At 41.5% G+C, this 22,919-nt stretch overlaps 1 protein-coding gene and 1 long non-coding RNA gene across 5 annotated transcripts in view; one reads left to right on the top strand and one right to left on the bottom strand.

The window, feature by feature from the left end:
• The window catches only part of LOC142665642 (uncharacterized), a 299,137-nt gene that overhangs the window by 97,864 nt on the left and 178,354 nt on the right, over nucleotides 1–22,919 (bottom strand). The gene's annotated exons all lie outside the window — the stretch shown is intronic.
• CDH4 (cadherin 4) overlaps nucleotides 1–22,919 on the top strand; it is a 537,863-nt gene that overhangs the window by 403,411 nt on the left and 111,533 nt on the right. For both annotated transcript variants that reach the window (XM_075845364.1, XM_075845363.1), the window contains exon 3: nucleotides 7,421–7,650. In XM_075845364.1, coding sequence (XP_075701479.1) covers nucleotides 7,421–7,650 — 230 coding nt within the window. The remainder of the gene's footprint in view (nucleotides 1–7,420; nucleotides 7,651–22,919) is intronic.

The following is a 22,919-nucleotide window of genomic DNA, read 5'->3' as shown; positions in this document are numbered from 1 at the left end:
TCTGCAATTAGTAATGCCTTTCGGCAGAGCGTGCCTCGTATACTGGGGGCTGCCTATTAGACAGGATGGGGGATATTAACCCTGAGTGAAGGACTAAGCAGTGTAGAACATTTTAGTCCTGGTAGCCTAATCACATGTACTTTCCAGTAAACAGACTATATACTTTTTCCGGTTCTGTAGTTCACTGTGGGATTTGCTTGTAGAGAAACACAAGTCCAGCAGTACAGCGAGGTGGCAGGGGGGAGATTAACAGAGGAAAAGGCAGACACTGTAGCTACAGGGTACCATTGAATACGTGGATGGTGGAATTGCAAGTTAACTTGAGCAGAGTAAAGTACTGAGAAAAATTACATGGAATTTGGGAAATTATTATTATTTGTACACAAAGAAAAATGACTAAAACAGCAAAATTCTATTTTGCTTTACACGTGAAAAAATAACTCCCCTAAAGTTAGCTTTGAATGAAGTGATTAAAAAAAACTAAGCTTACCATATTAGAGACCGTTATGTCCAGATAGATACAGGCCCGAGGCATAGACTATAGGGGGGGCAGAGGTAGCAGCTGCACCTGGGCTCAGGTGCCTGAGGGGGCCAAATAGTCCATGGTAGGTGGGCGGCCCGGTTACAGATATTGCCCAGCAGTGTAAAGTTACGCTTCTGGGGTTCACTGTTGAGCTAATACATCTAAGGCTTCGTTCACATCTGCGTTGGGGCTCCGTTCATGGGTTCCATCTGAGCTTTCAATCAGGGGAACCCATGAATGGAATCCAAACTGAAACTACAGGTTTCCGTTTGCATCACCATAGATTTCTAGGGTGACTTATCCGGTGCAAATGTTTTCCGTTTGTCACCGTTGTGCGAGGGTTCCGTCGTTTTGATGGAATACCGTAGTCTACTGTGCTGTTCATTCCGTCTAAACGACCGGTCCCTTGCACAACAGTGACAAATAGAAACCATTTGCAGTGAATCAGTCACCATTAAAATCAATGGTGATGCAAACGGAAACCTATCGTTTCCATTTGGATTCTGTTCATGGGTTCACCTGATGGAAAGCTCTGAACGGAGTCCCAACGCAGATGTGAACAAAGCCGAATATTGCGACAGTGCTTCAAGCTCAAAATTTCGACCACTTCCTGCCAGTAAAAAAATGTTTCAATCATACAGTAGCAGAAATGCAGACAAATTAAGTTCTAATCAACCTTGTTCCAGTTACTCACCATTTTCAAGATATTTGCCTTCTGTTCACGAATGGAAACATTAGTTAAACAAATACACTTTAGGAAGCGCGTCTGCTCATTTGAAGCTGTGACGTCTCCATGACACATCTCTCCTCTACTTGTGATGTGCGGCTTAAGCTGCAGTATCCGGACCCGGCGTGGGGCATCACACTTCCTGCTCCGGTGCTTGGTTGTAAGTTTCCTGGCGTTTGTTCCGGTTTCCTGCTTTTACCCGACTTTCATTTTGAGCTTGATTTATCAGTGCACCAACCTCTGGCCTGAACCTTGCCTGGTCTCCTGATACCGGGTGCTGCGTGCCTGATAATGACAGATCTGGTCGACCACAAAAAAATGTCATTGCACTTATCTGCATCCCAACCTTCTATTGGGGACTATCGTGGGGGTCACAACCTGGGAATCTTACTGGCAAAGTCCATACACTATATGTGGGGGTTAAAGGTGAAGAACGTGGGATTCCGTAGACTCCACACCCCATGATAGCCTGCGCCAACTCAGGAACAATGAAAGACTGGGACCGTTCTTGACGGCTGCCAAACCTCTACCGCGTTATGCGCAACACCTCCAACGAGTCTGCATGGTGACACTGAAGTCTGCTCCCGCTACACCGTGCTACTCTACTTCACCGTCGTCCAAGTTCCGACTATACTAGCCTGAGACCGGCATCCTGGTTCCCTCTTGGACTTATAGTCTGATGCGGAGCGTCATGGTACACTGAATAAGCTTTATTTTCTGAAAACGTAATACCTTTTTTTTTTTTGCACCTAAGTAAATGAATACATATACTATCTTCTACTATTGCAGCAACAAATCTACAATACTATATAATGAGCTTTTATATGGAGCCGTATAGCGCGATCACGTTTTTCCTTGTGTTGCTCTTGGTCTCATTGGTGCACAGCCAGGCGCTCGTTTTCATACTGAACAGACTCAACAAGTTACTGTCAACACACAACAAAAGCCTATCACTTATTACCCACAATTCCTCGGTCATGCTGTTGAGAACTTGAGAGCTCAACATGCTGCTCATTTTTACGAATTTTAATTTTATGTAAATGTCCATAATGGGTCCATTTGGAAATTATTCCCCTGTTGCCGAAGCAATTTGCAGTAAATTGGTTTCTGTTTTACATGGTAACGTCTTGATTTGGGGGATCTGTCACTGCAAGCACATAAATAACTGACTAAAATGGAACACTTTTTTCTAGCAGCCTCTACAGCAAATGGAGTTAATATTTTACCCCGATAATCCACCCCAGCAAGAATTATGTTTCCAGCCCCCGCTGAAGATAATTGCTCTGTATTTCAGTTCTGCCCTCCCTCCCCCTTTCTCCTAAATAGCTGCAATCTCTTCCCATTTGTTCCTTTCAGTTAATCGCAGGGACCCTGCAAGTTTTCTGACCTTTTCGGGAGGTTTAATTTTACACGCAAAGTAAAATGCCATCAAATTTTTATGGCATTTGGTATGCAGGGTGAAATGTATCACTGCTCAGCGCTAGCTGACGGGCGCTCCATCCGAGAAGTTAATTAGCTCCCTCCAAAACATTTCGTTTGACCAGGAGGCCCCAGTCACACATCTAACCACATGTACAAATAGATGGTGGAGGTAAATATTTTGCCTGCTAATTCACATAGCGGTTGGGATTATTCAGCAGCTCCTGTGATATTTATGTTCCAGGGTGAGAGCGTCTTTAATGTGCCAGTATTTCAGGATTAAAAATAACTAGTTATTAAAAATGCAATTGCTCTCGCCACAAAAGTATATTTTCCACTTTATTATCTTATTTATAAGCGCTGTGTGGTGCAGCATAGTCTAGGAGCAATGAAAAATCCCAGCACCGAGCATAGTATGGGGTAGACGTACAATTGTCTACTCTGAGGAGTTGCCATTTGTCTCCTGTGATCTGCATATGGACCTAATAAAGATTGTTCAAGGAAGCAGTAAGGCCTCATTCACATGGCAGTATTTGGCCTTTTTCAGACGAGCATAATACGGGTGCTTTTTTGCGTATATATATTGTGGCTAGCAAACCTAGCCCTCCCTCGGTTCATCAGAACAGGAGTTAGAGCAGCATAGGTTTCTATGGTGCTCTAACTCCCCTTCTGATGAACCGAGGGAGGTCAGGGTGTTGCATCTGTAATACAGTAGCAGAAAAGCGGACTCTTGGGGTATGTTCACACGTGCCAGATGCCCTGTGGGTTTTCCGTCCAGATTTGCAGGCTGAAAATCTGCAGGAATTGCAGCAGCAGCAAAGTGGATGAGATAACAAATGTCATCCACACGCTGCAGAAAACTTCCGTGTGAAAATTGACCTGCGGTGCAAATTTTTTAAATCCGCAGCATGACCATTTCTGCTGCGTAATCGTCGTACATTTGTTGTGGATTTTCCCCATTAAGTTCAATGGGAAAATAAAAATCTGCAACAAATGGCAATTCATGTGGATTTTGTTGCACACCCTGCCATTTTCTCAAACTCAAAAAAAATGCCCGGTTGGTCTTCATGCAGCTAGCCTCCTGTGATGACATTTCGTCACATGGCCACTACAGCCAGTCAGAGCCTGCAGTGGTCACATGTGACTTAAAATGCGTTAGAAAAACAGCACGATTTGGCTTGGATGTCCCTGTGGATTCTAGGTGGATTTGCTGCCGAATTTTCTGCAGCAAATTCAGTCTGGGGCGGGGGGGCGAATTTACCTTATGCCCATCTGAAACACGCCTTTAGGTCGGCATTCTGCTTCAGTATTTTGATGCCAAAACCAGGAGAGGAACCTACACAGAGAAAATAGAATAGAAAGATGTGCACCTCTCCTGTATTTTGGACCCACGCCTGAGTTTTAACTAACAATTACTGAAGCAAAATAATGACCAAATAAAAGTGGCCTAATTTTCAAGTTGACATTTTTTGGGGAATGGAACTGCTATTGTTTTCCCCAGGAGCCTGTCCCTACGCCCGTCCTGGTACATGGGGACACAGATGTCATCCACACATATATGCTTATAGTTATTTCAATGGCAGGAATGTCCAATTTCCCAACTACCATTGAAATCGCCTGCCACCATCTTTCATACATCTCACAAGTCATTCGGCCATAGATTGGTCTCTCTTTATGATGTATCGCCTCTGTTGACAAACCTCACGTGAGGTCTTCTCCCTCTACCCCTCACATAAAAGGATTCCATAATTTCCTATGTTACACCATATGATCAGATTCCAAGGAGCCTTTCGTTTCACACCTGCCAGCATGCTACATGTAGCTATCGTTGTCTCTTTCCTCTTGGGCTCGTTACTGAATAGCAGATTTTATAGGTAATTAAAAATGAAGAGGTTAAGGGTTTAAGCCCAGAAGCCTCCTAATGAGGCCGTCAGCAGCTACCTTGTCTACTCTTCTCCAGTCCCGCGGAATCTGTTTACTTAGAATATGAAAGCCTTTTCCTAGCTTACGCTCCAAAGATAAAATGTAGAGTTGGGGTGTGGCTATTTATGTGGCGCGCTAATTACCGGAGGGCTGAGAGACGAATGCAAATTTCACCTGGGATTTGGTGCTATTTAAATACGTCTCAGAGCCGTTTATCTAAGGAGATTTGACAGGGTGTTACACGATGAAACGGTTTATTTTAATGGTTCCACGTTTCCCAGAGTTTAGAATGAAGGAGGTTTGGAGAGCACAGAAAAGTAATGGATGAACGGAATAGATTTGAAAAATATATTAGATCAGTAGGCAAAGCTACGATCCAGGTATCCGGTCATTTCAAGGACAATGATACCGTAAATCAACGGATTATCATTCTCCGTAAACAAAAAGACTTCATATGATTGGACACGGGCTGAGTACAAAGTTACATGGTGGCGTTTCACCTTTAGGTGACTTTGCGGTACGGTGTCACCAGTGTTACAAAATGCATGACAGTTTCTCTTTTAGGGCTTATTTACACAAATATTATATATGTCCGTGTGACGACCGTTAAAACAATGGCCGTTTCACAGATGCATATATTTTAAAGGGGCCGTTGTTTCAACAGATTGTGTGAAGGGTCCGTTGAAAAATGGAACGTCCTAGTTTCTTCCGTTTTCACGGACCCCTCGATAGACTCCGGTCTGAGGGATCCGTGAAAACAGGACCCGCCCGGGTGCAACTCTAACGTGAAAACCGTCCACAACATTGAAGACACTGATTTACACATGAGAAAAGAAAATAATTATATTATATTATATTGAGCACCGGAGGGGTCTAATGTTTTCAGCAGGTAGCATTGGCATCAGGGCACAGCTGCAATAGCTTTTGTCCTTTGGGCGCTGGAGTTTAATTGCAGAGGTGAAAATGGTACAGACCTGGGGAGCTTTATATTACAAAGCTAACCAAAACATAGGTGCTTGTGGAGTGAATAGAGCATCAGAAGGCACAATGAGAAGGTAGCCTGCTTTTTGGTTGGCTTCATTCTGAATAAATAGTAATTAAATCATACAAGCCTTGACAGATAAATTGCTGAGAGACGAATCCTCCTAACATAATTGCTTCAATTCCTAAATGCTGGGTAACTTTCCCCATTGCTTTCTGCAGGAGAAGATGTCACTTGTTCTCACTGGTGGGTGATTTAGTGCTGAATTTGCTGACACTTCCATCCGCACATGCAGATAATATACGAATGTGAGTTTAATAAATATTCATCCCCGGCCCACCGTTCCCCCATCCAGAATGATACTACCAGTTCCACAAGATAATTGCAGCTCTCTGGATGCTAGTTCAGCTTGTCATGGAATAGACTGCAGAGCATTGCACCTCTACAACCAGCCTGAACCCAGCCACTTGCAGAGCGTAAACAGAGGACATTATGTTACACTACCAAAGTCCATATGTATTTTAAATATTATGCATTAGAATTTAATTGGCATAATATAAAGCAACCTGCAATTATTGATCACTGCAACCAAATTTGGAAGTAGTCCGCCATTCCCCAGGTCTCCCGCAAATCAATCCGCCACTAAGAGTTCCATCACATAACACTGGGCCATACTGGTATTATATATTTACATGACCGGGATGCCACTAATGCATATACATGATATTTTATGCTGAGTGGTTTAAAATTCGGCGACAGTGTTACAACTTATTGTATAAAAATACCAAATTCTGAAAAGAATCTTCAATTTATTCAAACATTTACAGGCGGAATAACAGAGGAACAGCATAAGTATTTACTAAAACATACGTGTCCGAAGACGTGACTGGTCCCTTTTATAGGGATGAGCCATAAGGGGTCAGATTTTTCTCCCAAACTTGCTTAAACCTTGGGAATTGCTTCCTTAGTGATATCACGGTCATTCAATCCTATTTTCCATACTGATAAAGTAAAAGTAATCTACTGCCATATAGTGCAAGATATTGGTGGTCATTTTGATTGCGAAAATACAGACTTGGCACCACAATTGTATCAGTCACATAATGCCGGATTGTTGTGTTACTCCATCTGCATGGAGTTTGCATTCTCCCCCTTTGTGTAAGATTTTAGGGCTGATGTTAGCATGAGGCAAATGCCAGGGCTGGCAGATGGCAACCTGGGAAAGCAAGTTCTACACTTGTCGAATGGAGGGTTTGGTAGAACAGGGGCCCAACTTTAGTCCACAAACAGTACACATGGAGCCAGCTTGGTGGGTTTCCTCCTGGATCTCCAGCAGTCCTGACCATACTGATAGCTTAGTTTGCTTCCCAATGGCAAAGCTTAAAGCTCCAAGGCCCCAATGCAAAAACTCTAAGCGGGCTCCCATCTACCACGTGCCGTTTATAATACTGGTGTCGTCTGCTTTAGAGGCCCCTTCTGCACCAGGGCCTGGATACAACTGCCACCTCTGCATCCCCATAGTTACACTCATATGTGTGTATGTCTGGGGTAGATTAGATTGTGAGCTCTCGTAGGCACTGGTGTGAATGATTACAATCAATGTTTGTTATATTGTAGTACATGACGTTTTAAATTTCTTTGTAGAATCCTCTAACCTCTTGTATACACTGCAAATTTACCAACGCTATTTCATCTTGTACAACGATGGTGTCTTAACAGCAAGAAAAGTACAATGATGGGGGTTATGCTACAATGAGAGATTATAAACGCAATCGAATTCTTATGAAAATACATTGTGTCCTGTGTGCCATGTACTAATCACTGATCTCCCTCTGTTTATTTACAGTAAAGTTTAATGGGTGCAATACAGGAACACACGGAATCTGGTATGAAACCAGCAATCCAGATTTCAAAGTTGGAACAGATGGGGAGGTTTACACAGCCCGCAAGGTTCAGATCCCCTCCAAACAAGCAGTATTTGTAGTGGCGGCATGGGACCACCAAACACCAGAGAAATGGGAAGCTGCTATCCGCCTGCTGGTAGAAGACAAGCCACTCAACCATAGTCGGCACCAGGTAATGCAATAATGACGGATTTCACGTGATATAAGTTATGTGTTTAGGTGATATAGATATGAGATATAGTGTTCATAGTGATCTCGCTCATAGTGCATATCTCGCTCATAGGTGTCTATCGGTCTATAACCAAGGTTATGTATAATTATTTCTGCCGTCCGCTGATTGGATATTGAGATATTCACATTCCATGTGGAGAATGATGTGTCAGAGAGATGACTGTAATTGTTTTACCAGCTCATCTTATAATTATTCAGATCCTTTTTCTTTATGAAGTATGGAGGTGACTTTATCCCCAGGGCACAATCACATTCATGTTTGCAAATCTCACAAATGTAATTTAAACATTTTTTTTGGGGGGAATACGGAGCAGTTGTATTATTAAAGAAAAGGAAATCCTGCAGGAAGATCTAATAGGGAAATATACACGCTGAATATATAGTGGTTGTTTATGATAAAATGAATAGTGAGGGATTTCAACAAGTATTATTGAAGACAGGAAAAAAATATTTTTGTGAAATTACAGGGGTCATCTGGTTTAGACGTTCCCTTTATATATGCCTTGTTCAGGCACGTCGGGCTAATAATGGTGTTCCTTCTGCGTAGATGAGAGCTGCGCCCTTTACGGATCTCACTGAAGGGGTTTGCAGCGTGATTGACAGGGGTTCCCATCTGATTCAAGGGATTCTGAGTGGATTGAAGGGTTTCCCATTCGTACTTACTCTTGATAATTACAACATATTTCATTTGTTTAGAATCTATAACTTTATACTCTTAATATATAAGATAATTTGTTGGTTTTTTTCGTGTGTTTTTAATTTTTCTTTTATAAATAAAAAAAAATAATAATCCTGTTTACCTAAATATCTTCACCCATATTTTTATATAAACATGTAAGAGGGTATTTAAGATTTATTGCCATACAGCCCAGCATGTAAAAGACATTCTGTAATAATGAATCACTCCTACAGGTCTTATGTAGGAATGACATCCTTACTCTCAAACATTTAGCAACTAAACACCTACATTTAAAGAGGCTCTGTCACCAGATTTTGCAACCCCTATCTGCTATTGCAGCAGATCGGCGCTGCAATGTAGATTACAGTAACGTTTTTATTTTTAAAAAACGAGCATTTTTGGCCAAGTTATGACCATTTTCGTATTTATGCAAATGAGGCTTGCAAAAGTACAACTGGGCGTGTTGAAAAGTAAAAGTACAAGTGGGCGTGTATTATGTGCGTACATCGGGGTGTGTTTACTACTTTTACTAGCTGGGCGTTGTGTATAGAAGTGTCATCCACTTCTCTTCACAACGCCCAGCTTCTGGCAGTGCAGCACTGTGACGTCACTCACAGGTCCTGCATCGTGTCGGCACCAGAGGCTACAGTTGATTCTGCAGCAGCATCAGCATTTGCAGGTAAGTAGCTACATCGACTTACCTGCAAACGCCGATGCTGCTGCAGAATCATCTGTAGCCTCTGGTGCCGACACGATGCAGGACCTGTGAGTGACGTCACAGATCTGCACTGCAAGAAGCTGGGCGTTCTGAAGAGAGGTGGATGATACTTCTATACACAACGCCCAGCTAGTAAAAGTAGTAAACACGCCCCGATGTACGCACATAATACACGCCCCGATGTACACACATAATACACGCCCAGTTGTACTTTTACTTTTCAACACGCCCAGTTGGACTTTTGCAAGCCTCATTTGCATAAATACAATAATGGTCATAACTTGGCCAAAAATGCTCGTTTTTTAAAAATAAAAACGTTACTGTAATCTACATTGCAGCGCCGATCTGCTGCAATAGCAGATAGGGGTTGCAAAATCTGGTGACAGAGCCTCTTTAAGTTGATCATCTGTGTCCGGTCAAGAATGTAGTAGGGTTAGTAGTGGGATCATTGACAAGTGTGGGAGCAGAAACACTGAGCACATGTAATTAAAGGGGATGCCCAGTTTAGAAACCCATTTTCAAATACCCTAAATGTCTAGTGCCAATTTGGTAGCGGAAAATGGCCAAAAGTCCCTTATTTCCAGTGAAGTGAAAACAAAATGTTACAGTCCACAATGCCATTCTATAAATTAAAAGGGATTTCCCACTGTTACAAGTGATGGCATATAAATAGGATATGCCATCCATCTGCCAGGACCCCAACTGATCCTTAGAATGAAGGCGCCACGGCCCCTCTAAAGAAAGAGGGAGAAAGATACAGGATGGACCCCACCAATCATAATGTTATGACATATTCTAGTGATATGCTATAACATTGTGATGGGAATACCCATTTAACACGCATACAAATTTTGTTGCAAAAGTTTGGGGATAGTGTGATAATGCCCCAGCACGGTCAGATACTCAACCTCATTGAACGTCTTGTAGCTGACCCAACAGCCATATCCAATTCCACTAAATAGACCAACTTCATCTCTTTACCAATGGTTTCGAAATCAGATGGTCAGAAGAAGGCACATTCATTGGTCATGTAGAATGTATGTGAAGGTATATAGAATTTTTTTGTATTTGATTATATAGTATATATACACTAAAAAACGAATTTATTTTTTTCCATGTTTAGACTTGCATGAGAATTCATGCTTAAGTTTATGCAGCCAGAAGAGCCACCCACCTGATGCTACATGTCCAGATTTCTTCCAGTATAGTGCAGCACTTTTTGTTTTTGGCTAGGTTCATTTACTACAGTGGTCAGATAGGCAATGTTAGTGAATGGGAATCTAAAATGTCCTATTCACACATTGGATTAATTCTGTGTGTGATTTTGGGGCTGTGTTAGACCATGCTATATTTGCTAGCACTGGGAGGTTATGAGGCATAACCTATGGGAGAAATTTGAGAGAAAAAAAAAAAAAAGGCGCACAAACTTTATACAAATGGTACTGTACATGCAGATTTCAATATAAAACCGTTATAACAACATTACTTGAAAATAAAGCTGACATTAATATGACAAGTTACTTTACGAATATTTGTAAAAAAAAAACAAAAAACCTTGACTGCCTTTTGCTGTCACTAGGGGGCGATCTGTATGTGTCTACTATTTATGTCAATAAGAGCCAAGTGTAGTACAGCAGTTAGAGATTGGCCCTCTAGTGGTGACAATGGACAACTGCTTTTTTTATTTTATTTTATGTGCTGGAGTGGAGCTGCGCTTTATACCAAAGAAATGAAATACCAAAGCCGAATGCAATATATGAGAGGGGGAGGGGGAGAAAAAAACACTACAAAGCTGATCATTTCTTATTATTTTAAAAAATGTAATTTAATTTTGAAGAAATTGCTTGTACAATCTTGTGGTTTTACCTGCATGTTTTGTCAAGATCGCGGCGCAGTTAAAGGAATAATAAAGCAGAGAAGCCGTAGTTATTTTTGTAGGATTTGCCATGAACGTCAGTTACTTGAAGGCTAGCACATTGTAATGACATACCGTTGTCATCAGAAAGAACAAGGTAGTGATATCTTTCACAGCATTTTACACACACATTGAGATCACTCATGTATCATAGATTTGTTACAAAAATCACGTTTCTGTGGCATATATGCCTCTACACCCACAACTAATGCTGACAGTGTTTTTACTCACTGGAAAAAAAAAATCTCCCTTCACGCATTTCAGAAATGAAAGTGAAAAAAACTCAGAGAAATCGAGAGCCAAATTGTAAAGTGGGTTAGGTTTTGATTGTGTATTCGTCAGTGTTACATGGCTGAGCGCTTTCCATTTAGTGCGGCCCGGGGATATTCTGCACACCTCCTCCTCTCGCCGAGTAAACTTTGCCCACTGCACACACTTTTGCCTTTGAATCAGCAGAAACTTTGCCTGCGTTGTTCATTCTTGCGGTAAACCTGAAAGCATTTCAATTAGAATATGCAGATGAGGCTGAATGTTCCCCACAGGAGCACACTACATCCCCAGAGGCATCTTGGATCCATCTTGTCGAGAAAAGACCCCCCCCCCCCCACCACTTCATCTTCATTCAAGACACGCTCTTCCTCCCTCTTATACATTTAGTAAGTGGTTGACTACGCATCCAAAAATATGGTAAATATGAGTTTTTTAAAAAAATGCACTAAAGTTTATAGTGTACTTATAGTTAGAATTTGTATGAATCAGCAGAACATTTTAAATATTTGTAATATGTCTTCCAGCAGCCTGTAGTTCCCATTTCCCTGCCTGCAGGCTCTATGTAAATGTTTAGAAACCTCCTCAGTCACCAAAAAAATCCATCTAGTGTAAAACATTAAATAGAAAACGGCGAGGAGGGGAGAGGAGGGGGATGCAGCTGCATGCTCTCATTCAGTATTTCAAAAAGCATAGAAAGAGAAAATGTGCATTTACAGAAACCAGAAGAGAGGAAAATACATTTCTGGCTGCACTGCATCTAATACATCTACAGCTACCTGATGAGGATGATTTTCGTTTTCTAAAGATAAATATTCTATAAAATGGCAAGCTTACCATCTACATAGATCGGGGCATACATACTATAGTGGACACCCATACAATTGCTATGGCCCCATATAAAAGATGGGGCCCAGCTCAGGCTTGCCCTAGTCTATCACAGCAGTGTTCACAAACAAGTAAAAGGTGGAAAAGGCCCCCGGGTGGTACAAAAGGAGGTGGGGAAGGGCAACAAGCTGATGGACGTCCTGTATTGAGATGTGGCGTGTGACTGAATGAACCAGCGCCATCAGGAAGCCCCATTGTTTTGCATTAGTGCCCTCTCCATGCCAAGCAAACTTCACACTAAAAATTTTATTTCTGGCCAGTGGTGCAGTTAAAGCGCGATTGATCATTGAGGTAAATCTACAACGGGGCCTGCAGACTTGTAGAAGATCCAGAGGCCAATTTAAGAGGAGTGTGTTGATTAATCTGAATTATTCTCTAAGTGTTGTGCCAATATTATTCTGGCTTTTGCAGTTTACTTATTTAATTTGTACCTTTAGAAAATGTCCTTCAAAAACCTTTAACCATAAGCCATGTCCTATATCAACAGACAGTGAAGGATGGGTTTAGAATGTAAAATACTACACACATATGGCTACAGCCAGATAACAAGCGATGCTGCATCCCATAGGGATGCACTGAGATGGACAAAGGTTGTAAATCAATACCTGCTCAATGCACCTGTCAGAGGAGCCCATAAGGTGGCAACTTGGCCCCCGCACAGTATAGAATTCAACGCGTGTGATTGTATAATTTAGGAGTCACATTATGCAAATCAAGTTGCACAACACCATTTTAGAAATTCTTTTTATCTGAAAAAAAACTTAGAATGACAAATCCTATTCATTATTATGGGACTCTACATCAGTTCCAACATAATCTGGTTTTAAACACTGTTCACATCTGCATTCGGTGTTTCCATCAAGCTTTCCAGTATTTTTGAGGACAAGAACAGCGCAATCTGCATTGCTATTCTTTGCCTCAAATATAGCGGAACCACGACGGACCCCATTAAAGACAGTAGAGAATGTCCGTATCCAGTTTGATCCGCCGGAAAACTGAAGGCTACCATTCTACATGGAAACCATGACGTTAGTGTGTACAAGATACTAATATGCCTAAGGCACAATGAAACCCAAATTTCCAACTACCAACCAGAAATCGGATAAAATATAACTTTTATTGACATAAATGCAAAGATTCCAAAACAGACACAAAACACATTGGGTTAAAAATAGCCAACGTGGCCTAGTAATGTGTTAGTTGCAAATGTGTTGCTAAAGTATTACGGTGGATACATTAATTGTGTAGTAGCAGGGGTGTATCAGTCAGCGACTGCAGTATGCTGAACAGGCAACCAGAACTTATTCAAGATTCACATGTGATTGCTAGACAAACATTGATATTAAAAGCAAAATAGCCACCCCCCCCCCCACCCGACATGTTTTGATACAAACGTAGCGTCCTCAGGTGGTATATTGGGGTTAGTGTGTACAAAGCCTACAGAATCTATCACAATTAGTTTTTTGTTTCTCATTGAGGTCAATCGGCGATAAATTAGTTGCCTCGATCAGTGTCAGTCCATTGCGGAGCAAAGAATCAGCAACTGGGAACGCAGCCTAAAGCCCGTGTCATAATACAACTGCATTTTAACATCTATTATGGCCACAAGACTCGGACTCCCAGCCGTTCTACTGAAGCGGACTTAGGATGGTCTGTTTTTTGAAGGCCTTACTTGCTTCTTCAGACTTAAAGGAACACTCCAGGAAAAAGTGTTACACTGTGTTATGCCTAGTTCATGGCCTGAAGGGCGGAGCATGACACAAAGATTCAAAGAACACCAAAGATACATGTCATGCACCGACTCCTCAGGTCCTGCACTAGGCATAACACAGCGAATCCTTTTTGCCTGGAGTCTTCCTTTAGCCATGGTGAATTATTGACAACTCCCATTTTTGCCATACATGTGGTCCGTAGCACCATTTATTAGTCATATTACCTTATATCATATCAATAATCTTATACTTTGTAGAGGATAGTAGCGATTTTGATCCAGCATTAATCCTACGGGCACATAATTCATTTTACGGATGTATATAATTTATATGTTATCTGCCTCCAGCCAAAGAGTTATGTAAAACTTGTATATTACAGATCCATGCGGAGATAGTGCTGAGAATAATAACACCATAAAGAAAGACCTTTTCTGATTCCGATCAGTTACGATTCATGCCGGTCTCCTATCAAAGGGACTGCTCAGGATCTAAAGCGTTCATTCTTTTTAATTAGGGCCACAGTTGAAATGAAAGGAAATCTCCACCATAAGATTTTCTTTACGGATGTTTGAAAGTCCTGCAGTCATGTCTAGCAACCCGTCCCCACAATGGCACCGCATTAACATGCAGCGGGTGATGACTGTGCCGGTGCCATTGATCTCCACAGTGTTCCTGTACACAGTAATAACAGAGTTCTGGAGACGCAACTGCTCGATCTTCAAAGTTTCATGAAGGCAATCTCCCAAGAGGTGGATATTACCTTTACAGGAACAACATATGTCTCCACCCTATTTTAACAGTCAATAAATGAATAGTCCACTGTTAGAGAGTTAGTAACCCCCTGCTATCCTCAACATATATAAATACTGTATATATAATCATCTACGAGTCGTCATTTTTTCAACATGTCAAATTCGATTTACCCGTTCCTTAGTTATACCTCTTCCTGGAAAAACTGGGTGACAACCAATATTTCTGCCATTAGCGCTTTTGTGGGGGTTGTCACCCAGCTGCTTCAGACTGCTGAATTGCAGATATGTCTAGTTAAACCTAAATATATCCAGTTTACATCATTTTTCATTATTAGGTAAACTCGCTGGTCAGGAATCAGGAAGAAATGAGTGATCGCAGTAATGGCGGCCATATGGGACGTCAATCAGATTTATCAAAAATAGATAGCAGTTTTACAGGATAGGAAAACTGAAGGACTTAGTATTTCAAACACCTCTAAATACAAGTAAAGAAGCTATCCCATCTGAATAACCCTTTTTCTAAATAGAGACTCTGCTGGCGATCAGCTAATCGATGCAGGTTTGGCAGTCAAAACCCCAAATGATCATCCGTTCTCACCAGGGGAAGCAGCTCTATGCTCTGGTTGTTGGAGTAGAGTTCCTACCTGGGAATATGGCATATGGACAGAAATTGTCCTAACAAGCGCTGCTGGAATGGTTTTCCTTTACCCTTTACGTGGGTATTAGGTTATCCATTGATGCTCACATATTAGGAGTAGGTCACACTGCGTTCTTTGGCGCTAATTCTAATGCATATACCACCGCAACATCAGCGCCAAGAAACACTCCCATTGATTTCAATGGGAGGCAGAGACGGGTTTTTTTCCTGGGCGTCTTCTGGCCGCTCTGAGAGAAAAAAAAGCAGCGTGCTTGTTCTATTCAATGGAAGGTCAGAGGGATAAACCATTCAATCAACGGGAGGCAGAAAAAACCTACGACACTCATTTGGAGATTTTTTTGCCATGTTTAATGCCCGCATTTTTTTTGCAATAGAATCACATGATAGAGATATATATATATATATATATTTATTTACAGTCCAATGGTAAATAAATACCGGACACTTTGTTTAGTTTGTTATGGCTTGAGAAAGGTTCCTGTTGAACCGAAACGTTGCTGTATTGAGGTGAATAAATCCACTTTTTGCTTTCATCTACTCTGAAGTCCTGGTGCCGTTGCTGTGGTCTATGTGTTTTTCTCTATTTTATTGGGGAATTGATTCACCCCCAGGTAACGAGCACATGGCCTGATTTTTTGGAAACCATTGGAGTGCTGTGTTCATCTACCATTGGACTGTGTTTGTTTGAATCGAACGCGTGCACCCAGTGTTAATCATGTCTACTGAAGATGAGCAGGACATAGGTGTGATGACACCTCAAGTTTTCACTTACACCAGAGAGGACGCCGACCGTATCCTACAGGGTCTATCGGGGGATGTGGCCTTCCTAAGTGTCCCTACCGTTGAAAACGTAAGGAGAAAATGGGAGGCAGATTCTAAAAGATGCATTTCCCTTGAGCTACATCTGTCAACACTTGGCGAGTATTATCGGTGTACCCGTATACCGCGTGGCATGCGTTCTCATTTGAGACCTAACCTCTTCCCTGCAAATACAGCATTTAAAGAGAGGTTTGAGGCTATCTCGAATAAATATTCACAAGATCTTCTGTTGCTGAACCTGGAGTTCTTACAGAAAGAGATTGACCTGGTTAAAGTACGCCTGAGTGAAAGAGAGGCTCAGCTGAAAGAGATGATGTCTACACAAGATTTCTCAATTTTGAAGGAAAAAGTTCTTTTATTTCTACAAAAATTTCGTAGTGACATCGAGAAGACCAAACGCCAGAAATGGCAGCGAGATTTGGATGACTACGCTACTGGTAAAATCTATTGCTGGCAGGCAGAAGATGCTGACCCAAGGTGTTCCAGGAGGATCGAAAAGGGACCCAGGAGAAGATACAGAGGAGCTGAACCATACGTCACGGATTCGGAATTCTCGGATGACCAATATAATGTTCCTTTTTTAGGGGACAACACGGACACCCCTACTATGGGAGAAAGCGAACCCGCAGGGGCAGGAGGAAACATAGGAGGAAGAATGAATGCCAACAGAACCAGAGGCAGATCGACTCCAGCACGGGGGATACGGCAATATCCGACCAGGAAGAAAAACCCCCAGACCTAGTGGTGAATATTTCGTCATGTATATTATCTGACCCACAGGTCAAAGTGCTTAATCGTGGTCTGTCTTTTTGTCCAAATAACCCTATAGATTGGTTTAAATTAAATTTAGATCTTGAATGTTTTTTTAGGTCATTGAGACTTAAGGTACATTTTTCTGAACAGTCTCCACCTGGCAATATCATCTCTATAATTCCAGTTAGTGATATGTTTCATCTTAGGGATTATGGGTTGTATAATAAGAGCAAATTTCAACCTCCCCAAAATATACATGCTGTTGAAACATATATCTCACTTGTTAAAGAACAGATCAAATCATTGCGGGAAGTGCAGAGGGGTAGTTTCAGTCAGAAAAATTTGACACGTATAGAACACATGGCACTTAAAGAACTAATGGATAATAAGGATCTTACTATCAAGCCGGCAGATAAGGGGGGTGCCATAGTAGTTATGGACACCTCCCTTTATCTGGAAGAAATGACAAGACAACTGAATGACATTAATGTTTATGCTGTTCTGTTGGGTGATCCTAAGTTCACGTATTTACGTGAATTGGATAACCTAATAGATAATGCATTTAAGAGCAAAATCATTGATAGAAACCTGCATGATTTTTTAAAGGTGAAATTCCCTGTAACTCCTGTCCTTTATTTATTGCCCAAAATTCACAAGGATCCCATTCGGCCCCCTGGACGTCCTATTGTTTCAGGGAGCGATTCCCTTTTTGTCCCAGCAGCAGTATTCCTAGATAAAATTCTCAGGCAGTTTGCCATTGGTGCAGACTCCCACATCAGGGACACCTCGGACTTCCTGGTCAGAATTCAGGATCTTTTGATCCCTGACCGGTCGGTTCTGGTTACCCTTGATGTGGGTAGTCTGTACACCTCAATTGCCCATCAGGAGGGGATTGATGCCTCGCTTTTCTATTTGGAAAAATCTGGCTTTTCTAAGGATAAAATTGGGTTTGTACGATCATTACTGAAATTCATTTTGGAAAAAAATTATTTTCTGGTGGGTGATACATTTTACCTACAGAAGAGAGGAACGGCAATGGGGTCCAATATGGCCCCCACATATGCCAACATTTTCATGCGGCGGATTGAGGAGGATCTTGTCTATGTGTCCCACCACTTCAGTCATGTACTGCGGTGGTGGAGATACATAGACGATGTCTTCCTCATCTGGACTGGCTCAATAAGTCAACTACAGGAATTTGTCACATTTCTTAACGGTTTGAATTCCACTATTCAATTTACGATGTCATTTTCTACATGTTCTATTGAATTTTTGGATACTCGAATTTCCATTGTCAATAATAGATTGATTTCGGATCTGTTCTCTAAGAAAACGGACAGAAACAATCTCTTGCACTTCACCAGCAGCCATCCAAGCACGCTGCTAAAATCACTGCCATACAGTCAGTTAATTAGAGTTAAGAGGGTGGTTAGTCAGGAGGATGAATTATCGTCAAGACTTGACCAAATGTGCAAAAAATTTTCTGATCGGGGTTATCCGGACCATGTGTTGGATTTTAATAGACGGAAGGTTGAACTACTGGATAGACAGGATCTCCTCGCCGGCCAGGTGGCTGTGAACAAGAATGTTCGCTTACCCTTCATCTCCACTTTCTCCTCATTAAGCCCACAAATTGGTGGGATTCTGAGGAGAGATTGGAAGATGTTAGAGAGAGCCTTTCCAAAGGTTACTGAATTCCAGGAGGGGCCTATGATGGCATATAGGAGAGGCATCGTCGCTTTCCAAGAGCCGTAATTTTTTTATTTTTCCATCAATGTAGTGATTTTTTGGGCTTGTTTTCTGCGGGACAAGACGTAGTTTTGAATGGTACTGTTTTGGGGTGCATGGGACTTATTGATTAATTTTTATTATGACTTTTTTGGGGGGCAATGGAAAAAAATTGCTATTTCGCCATGCTTTTTTGCGTTTTTTTTTTACGGTGTTCACTTTGCGGTTTAAATTACATATTAACTTTATTAATGGAGTCATTACGGTCGCGGCGATACCACATATGTGTACTTTTTTTTTTTTTTTACACTTTTACTAAATAAAACCACTTTTTATGGAAAAAAATGGTTTTATTTTTTTTTTTTACTGTACTTTTTATTAATAATATTTATTTCACTTTGATTACTGATTTTATTAGTCCCACTAGGGGACTTTACTGTGCGATGTTCCGATCACTGCTATAATGCTCTGGTATACTTTGTATACCAGAGCATTATTGCCTGTCAGTGTAAATCTGACAGGCAATCTGTTAGGACGTGCCTCCGGCGCGTCCTAACAGGAATATGTCCAGGGCAGACCTGGGGGCTTTTATCAAGCCCCCGGCTGCCATGACACCCCATCGGAGACCCGCGATTTCATTCGCGGGCCGCCGATGGGTGACAGAGGGAGCTCACTCCCTCTGTAAACAAAGTTAAATGCCGCGGTCGCTATTGACGGCGGCATTTAACGGGTTAAACGGCCGCGATCTAAGTAAACTTCGATCGCGGGCGTTGGAGCAGGAGCTCAGCTGTCATCAGACAGCAGAGCCCGGCTCCTGCCTGCACGGGAGACCCGTGCAGCACTTAGACTAGGCTGACGTGAAAAGGCGTCAGCCTAGCCTAAAGCCCATTAGTGACCGACGTAAAAAGGCGTATTAGTGGTCACTAAGGGGTTAAAAGAAAAGAGCTTGAGTGGATCTTTAAATTAGAGACCATGTCTCCTAAGGGATTGAATATAGAATATCCTTGTGGTCCACATATATAAGGATGGGCCATTTATTCTCTCCCTAAGATCGATAGAGATATGATTGGTTGACGTCCTCAAAGGTGTAATTGTGTGTTCTTGATGTATGTTTTTTGAGGTCCTATTTTGACCTCTTTCTAACATGCATTTTTAAATTTGTTTTTATATGTCATATACATTGTGTATTTCCTTCTTGTATATTTCAGATACACAATCACATGTCAAGCAATTTTTGAGAGATATTGGAAAGCGGCAGAAGTCTTCTTGTTTCTATTTACAAAAACGACAAATTCATGTTTGGATTATATATATGTACTGAGCCATATGAGATAGCTTATTAAAAATAACATGGGTCGTGGAGAATTATATATTTGGATTTTTTGGTCCTTATACTGTGGACGTTCGTATCTGCATTTTATATCTATGTCTTATTATTTTTTCAAAATGTGGGTGCAGCATTTATATTTAACGCATACTGTCTTTTTCAGACAGATGCGTTTCTCCTTGAAGGTGACACTCACGTGGGAATGTGTTTTATTCCTGTTTGAGTGCTAACCTTCCTTATAGCACAATATTTTCATTTTTTACCCCATTGGTGATCATAGTTAACAATAGTGATCCATTATGACATACAATTTTTTGTTTCTATCAGTAGGGGGCGCCAGAGTACACTATCAGTAGTGTCCTTTCAGCTCCCTTTATCCAAATCTCCCGATGTGTGGAAATTTGGTTCAAAACCCATATAACTTTGTGGGGGTTGAACCTGATAATCCACGATATCATGTGTATCATGACAAATAATAGGCTTGTTCTTAATACTAAGCAATCTCTGCTCTGCGTTTTTTATAGATCCCAGCTGGCGCATGCGCAATAGAGGTGGAACGCATGTTCCGATGTGGCGCATGCGCAGTGGGGATTTATTGCCAGATGCGTTCCACCGGACTTAATATCCGGTTTGGGCGCCATCTTGGGACATGCGCAGTTGACACACGTGTGTGTCGGGCGCAATTCCCTATTCTCGGCATGGATTAACGTCTGTACAGTAAGTACACTTCTACTTAGATTTAATGAGTCTCTGCCTGCTTCCAATTATCCATTATTGCCCCTAATCATAGCACTTTGTTTGTCTATTACTACACTGTTGTATGTATTTCATGATATTTATATGCTTTACAGTGGGAGAACTATGCACATGTTTTATATGTCTTTTTATATAACTGACACATTTGTATGTATATGTTTTGATGGTATTATGCATTTAATTGTGTGATTGCCAATTTATGTATACTCTTCCTATAAATACCGGACACTTTGTTTAGTTTGTTATGGCTTGAGAAAGGTTCCTGTTGAACCGAAACGTTGCTGTATTGAGGTGAATAAATCCACTTTTTGCTTTCATCTACTCTGAAGTCCTGGTGCCGTTGCTGTGGTCTATGTGTTTTTCTCTATGTATTTATTTATATATTTATTTATTTAGAAAAAAATCTATATAATTCCTATAGGCATTTTTAGGCAGATTTTTTTGTGCCTGACAACAAAAACGCTCTGTACTACTAGACATTTTATAAATGCAGGTGTTACACATTAGGATTTTTGGTCCTAATACATTATAGGGAGTCTGTCACCAGAATGTCCGTGTTAAACTAGTAACAGGGTATTGTAGAGGAGACTTACCTGTTTCTAGCATTTATTTTCATTTTCTGCTTACTGCCTCCTTTGTAGAGAAATAAGTTTTATTAAGTTTTTTTGAATGAGCATTTAGGTGCAATTATGACGTTACCATTGCACCTAAATGCTCTTACGTCGCTCACCAATTCAACCCCCCTCCCTTCTTACATTGATTGACAGGGCCAGGCAGCGTAATCGGCGCGTTCATGCCCGGCCCTGTAATATCTGTAACGGGCACGCGACCCTGCTCTTCACTCGGTGCACGTACGATCTTTCTGCTCTACGTTCTAATCTGCACTACTGCACATGCGCCAAATAAAAAGCAAGAACGCTGCGCGTGCGCGGTAGTGGCGATTAGAACGTCGAGCAGAACGATCATACTGCGCATGCGCCTAGTAAAGAGCAGGTACATGCGCACGTTAGATAGTACGGGGCCAGGCATGAACACGCCGATTACGCTGCCTGGCCCTGTCAATCAATGTAAGAAGGGTGGGAGGGGGGGTTGAACTTGTGAGCGACGTAAGAGCATTTAGGTGCAATGGTAACGCCCTCATTGCACCTAAATGCTCATTAGCATAAACGTAATAGAACTTCTGTCTCTACAAAGTAGGCAGCAAACAGAAAATTTAAATAAATGCTAGAAACAGGTTAGTCTCCTCTACAATACTCTGTCACCAGAATGTCCGTATTAAACTAGTAACAGACTCCCTTTCAAACCAACATTCCCTTTAAGTCACGTGACCACACAATGGGGCTGGGGCGTAACCTAAGCTCCTGGGGCCTAATGCCAAATCTGTAACAGGGCCCTCATCTATTACTCACAGTGCTGGTTTTCTTATGGGGCCATTGGGCCACTTCAGACACCAGTGCTCGGGTGCGACTGAAAACTCTGCACCCACTTTTATTACATTATTGCAACAGGGGCTCTAAAACTGAGCATATATAATAGTTTCTGCATCTGCTGAAATATTTGACTATAATGGGTTCTATGGGTATGAGTTATTTCTCCCCACTGGTGCTGACAGATCTGTGTAACGACGCGGTCAGTGACCAGTGTTATTTTGTGTGTGCTGGAAATGATCCGTGTATAAATACCATGATGACGGGCGGCGCACTGTGATCTTATGGCAGGAATTATTTCCTGGTGAAGACCGGAGAGGAGGATGTATGAGGCGGATTGTGTTTACTGACATTTAATAAAGTAGCAATCTATCGTTCTTTAATTCTCCAGCTGCATCTGCCACATCCTGTGCACCCATAACCCACTAAACTAAGAGGAATGTACAGTATTTTACCTCGATTTGCTGATTTAATTACACAATTGCTCCGTTGTGTAATTGTATTGTTTCTGTAAAGGGAGCAGTAATTTTATTTAATGGCCTGTTAATCAAAGCCTGTGTTTCTAGATGTGGAGAGCCAGATAAAGGTCACACAACCCCCTCTGTGCGCTGTGAATTTAGCGAATGTTGAAAACATGGTAAGAAGAAATCGTGCACCGACTAGGGCCGGCAAAAAAAGCCTAGCTTAATGAGAACCTGACACCCGCATTTCACCTATTAAACCAGCAATACCTGGTGGAAGCGGGTGAAAAATCATTTTTATGTAACCTATAACTATCTTCTAAGTAGCTCTGTACATTTAGTATTCAGTT

Source organism: Rhinoderma darwinii, chromosome 13 (assembly GCF_050947455.1).
Source record: "Rhinoderma darwinii isolate aRhiDar2 chromosome 13, aRhiDar2.hap1, whole genome shotgun sequence".
NCBI lineage: Eukaryota > Metazoa > Chordata > Amphibia > Anura > Rhinodermatidae > Rhinoderma > Rhinoderma darwinii.
The sequence above is the reverse complement of the archived record's forward strand: the minus strand, read 5'-3'. Positions and strand labels throughout refer to the sequence as shown.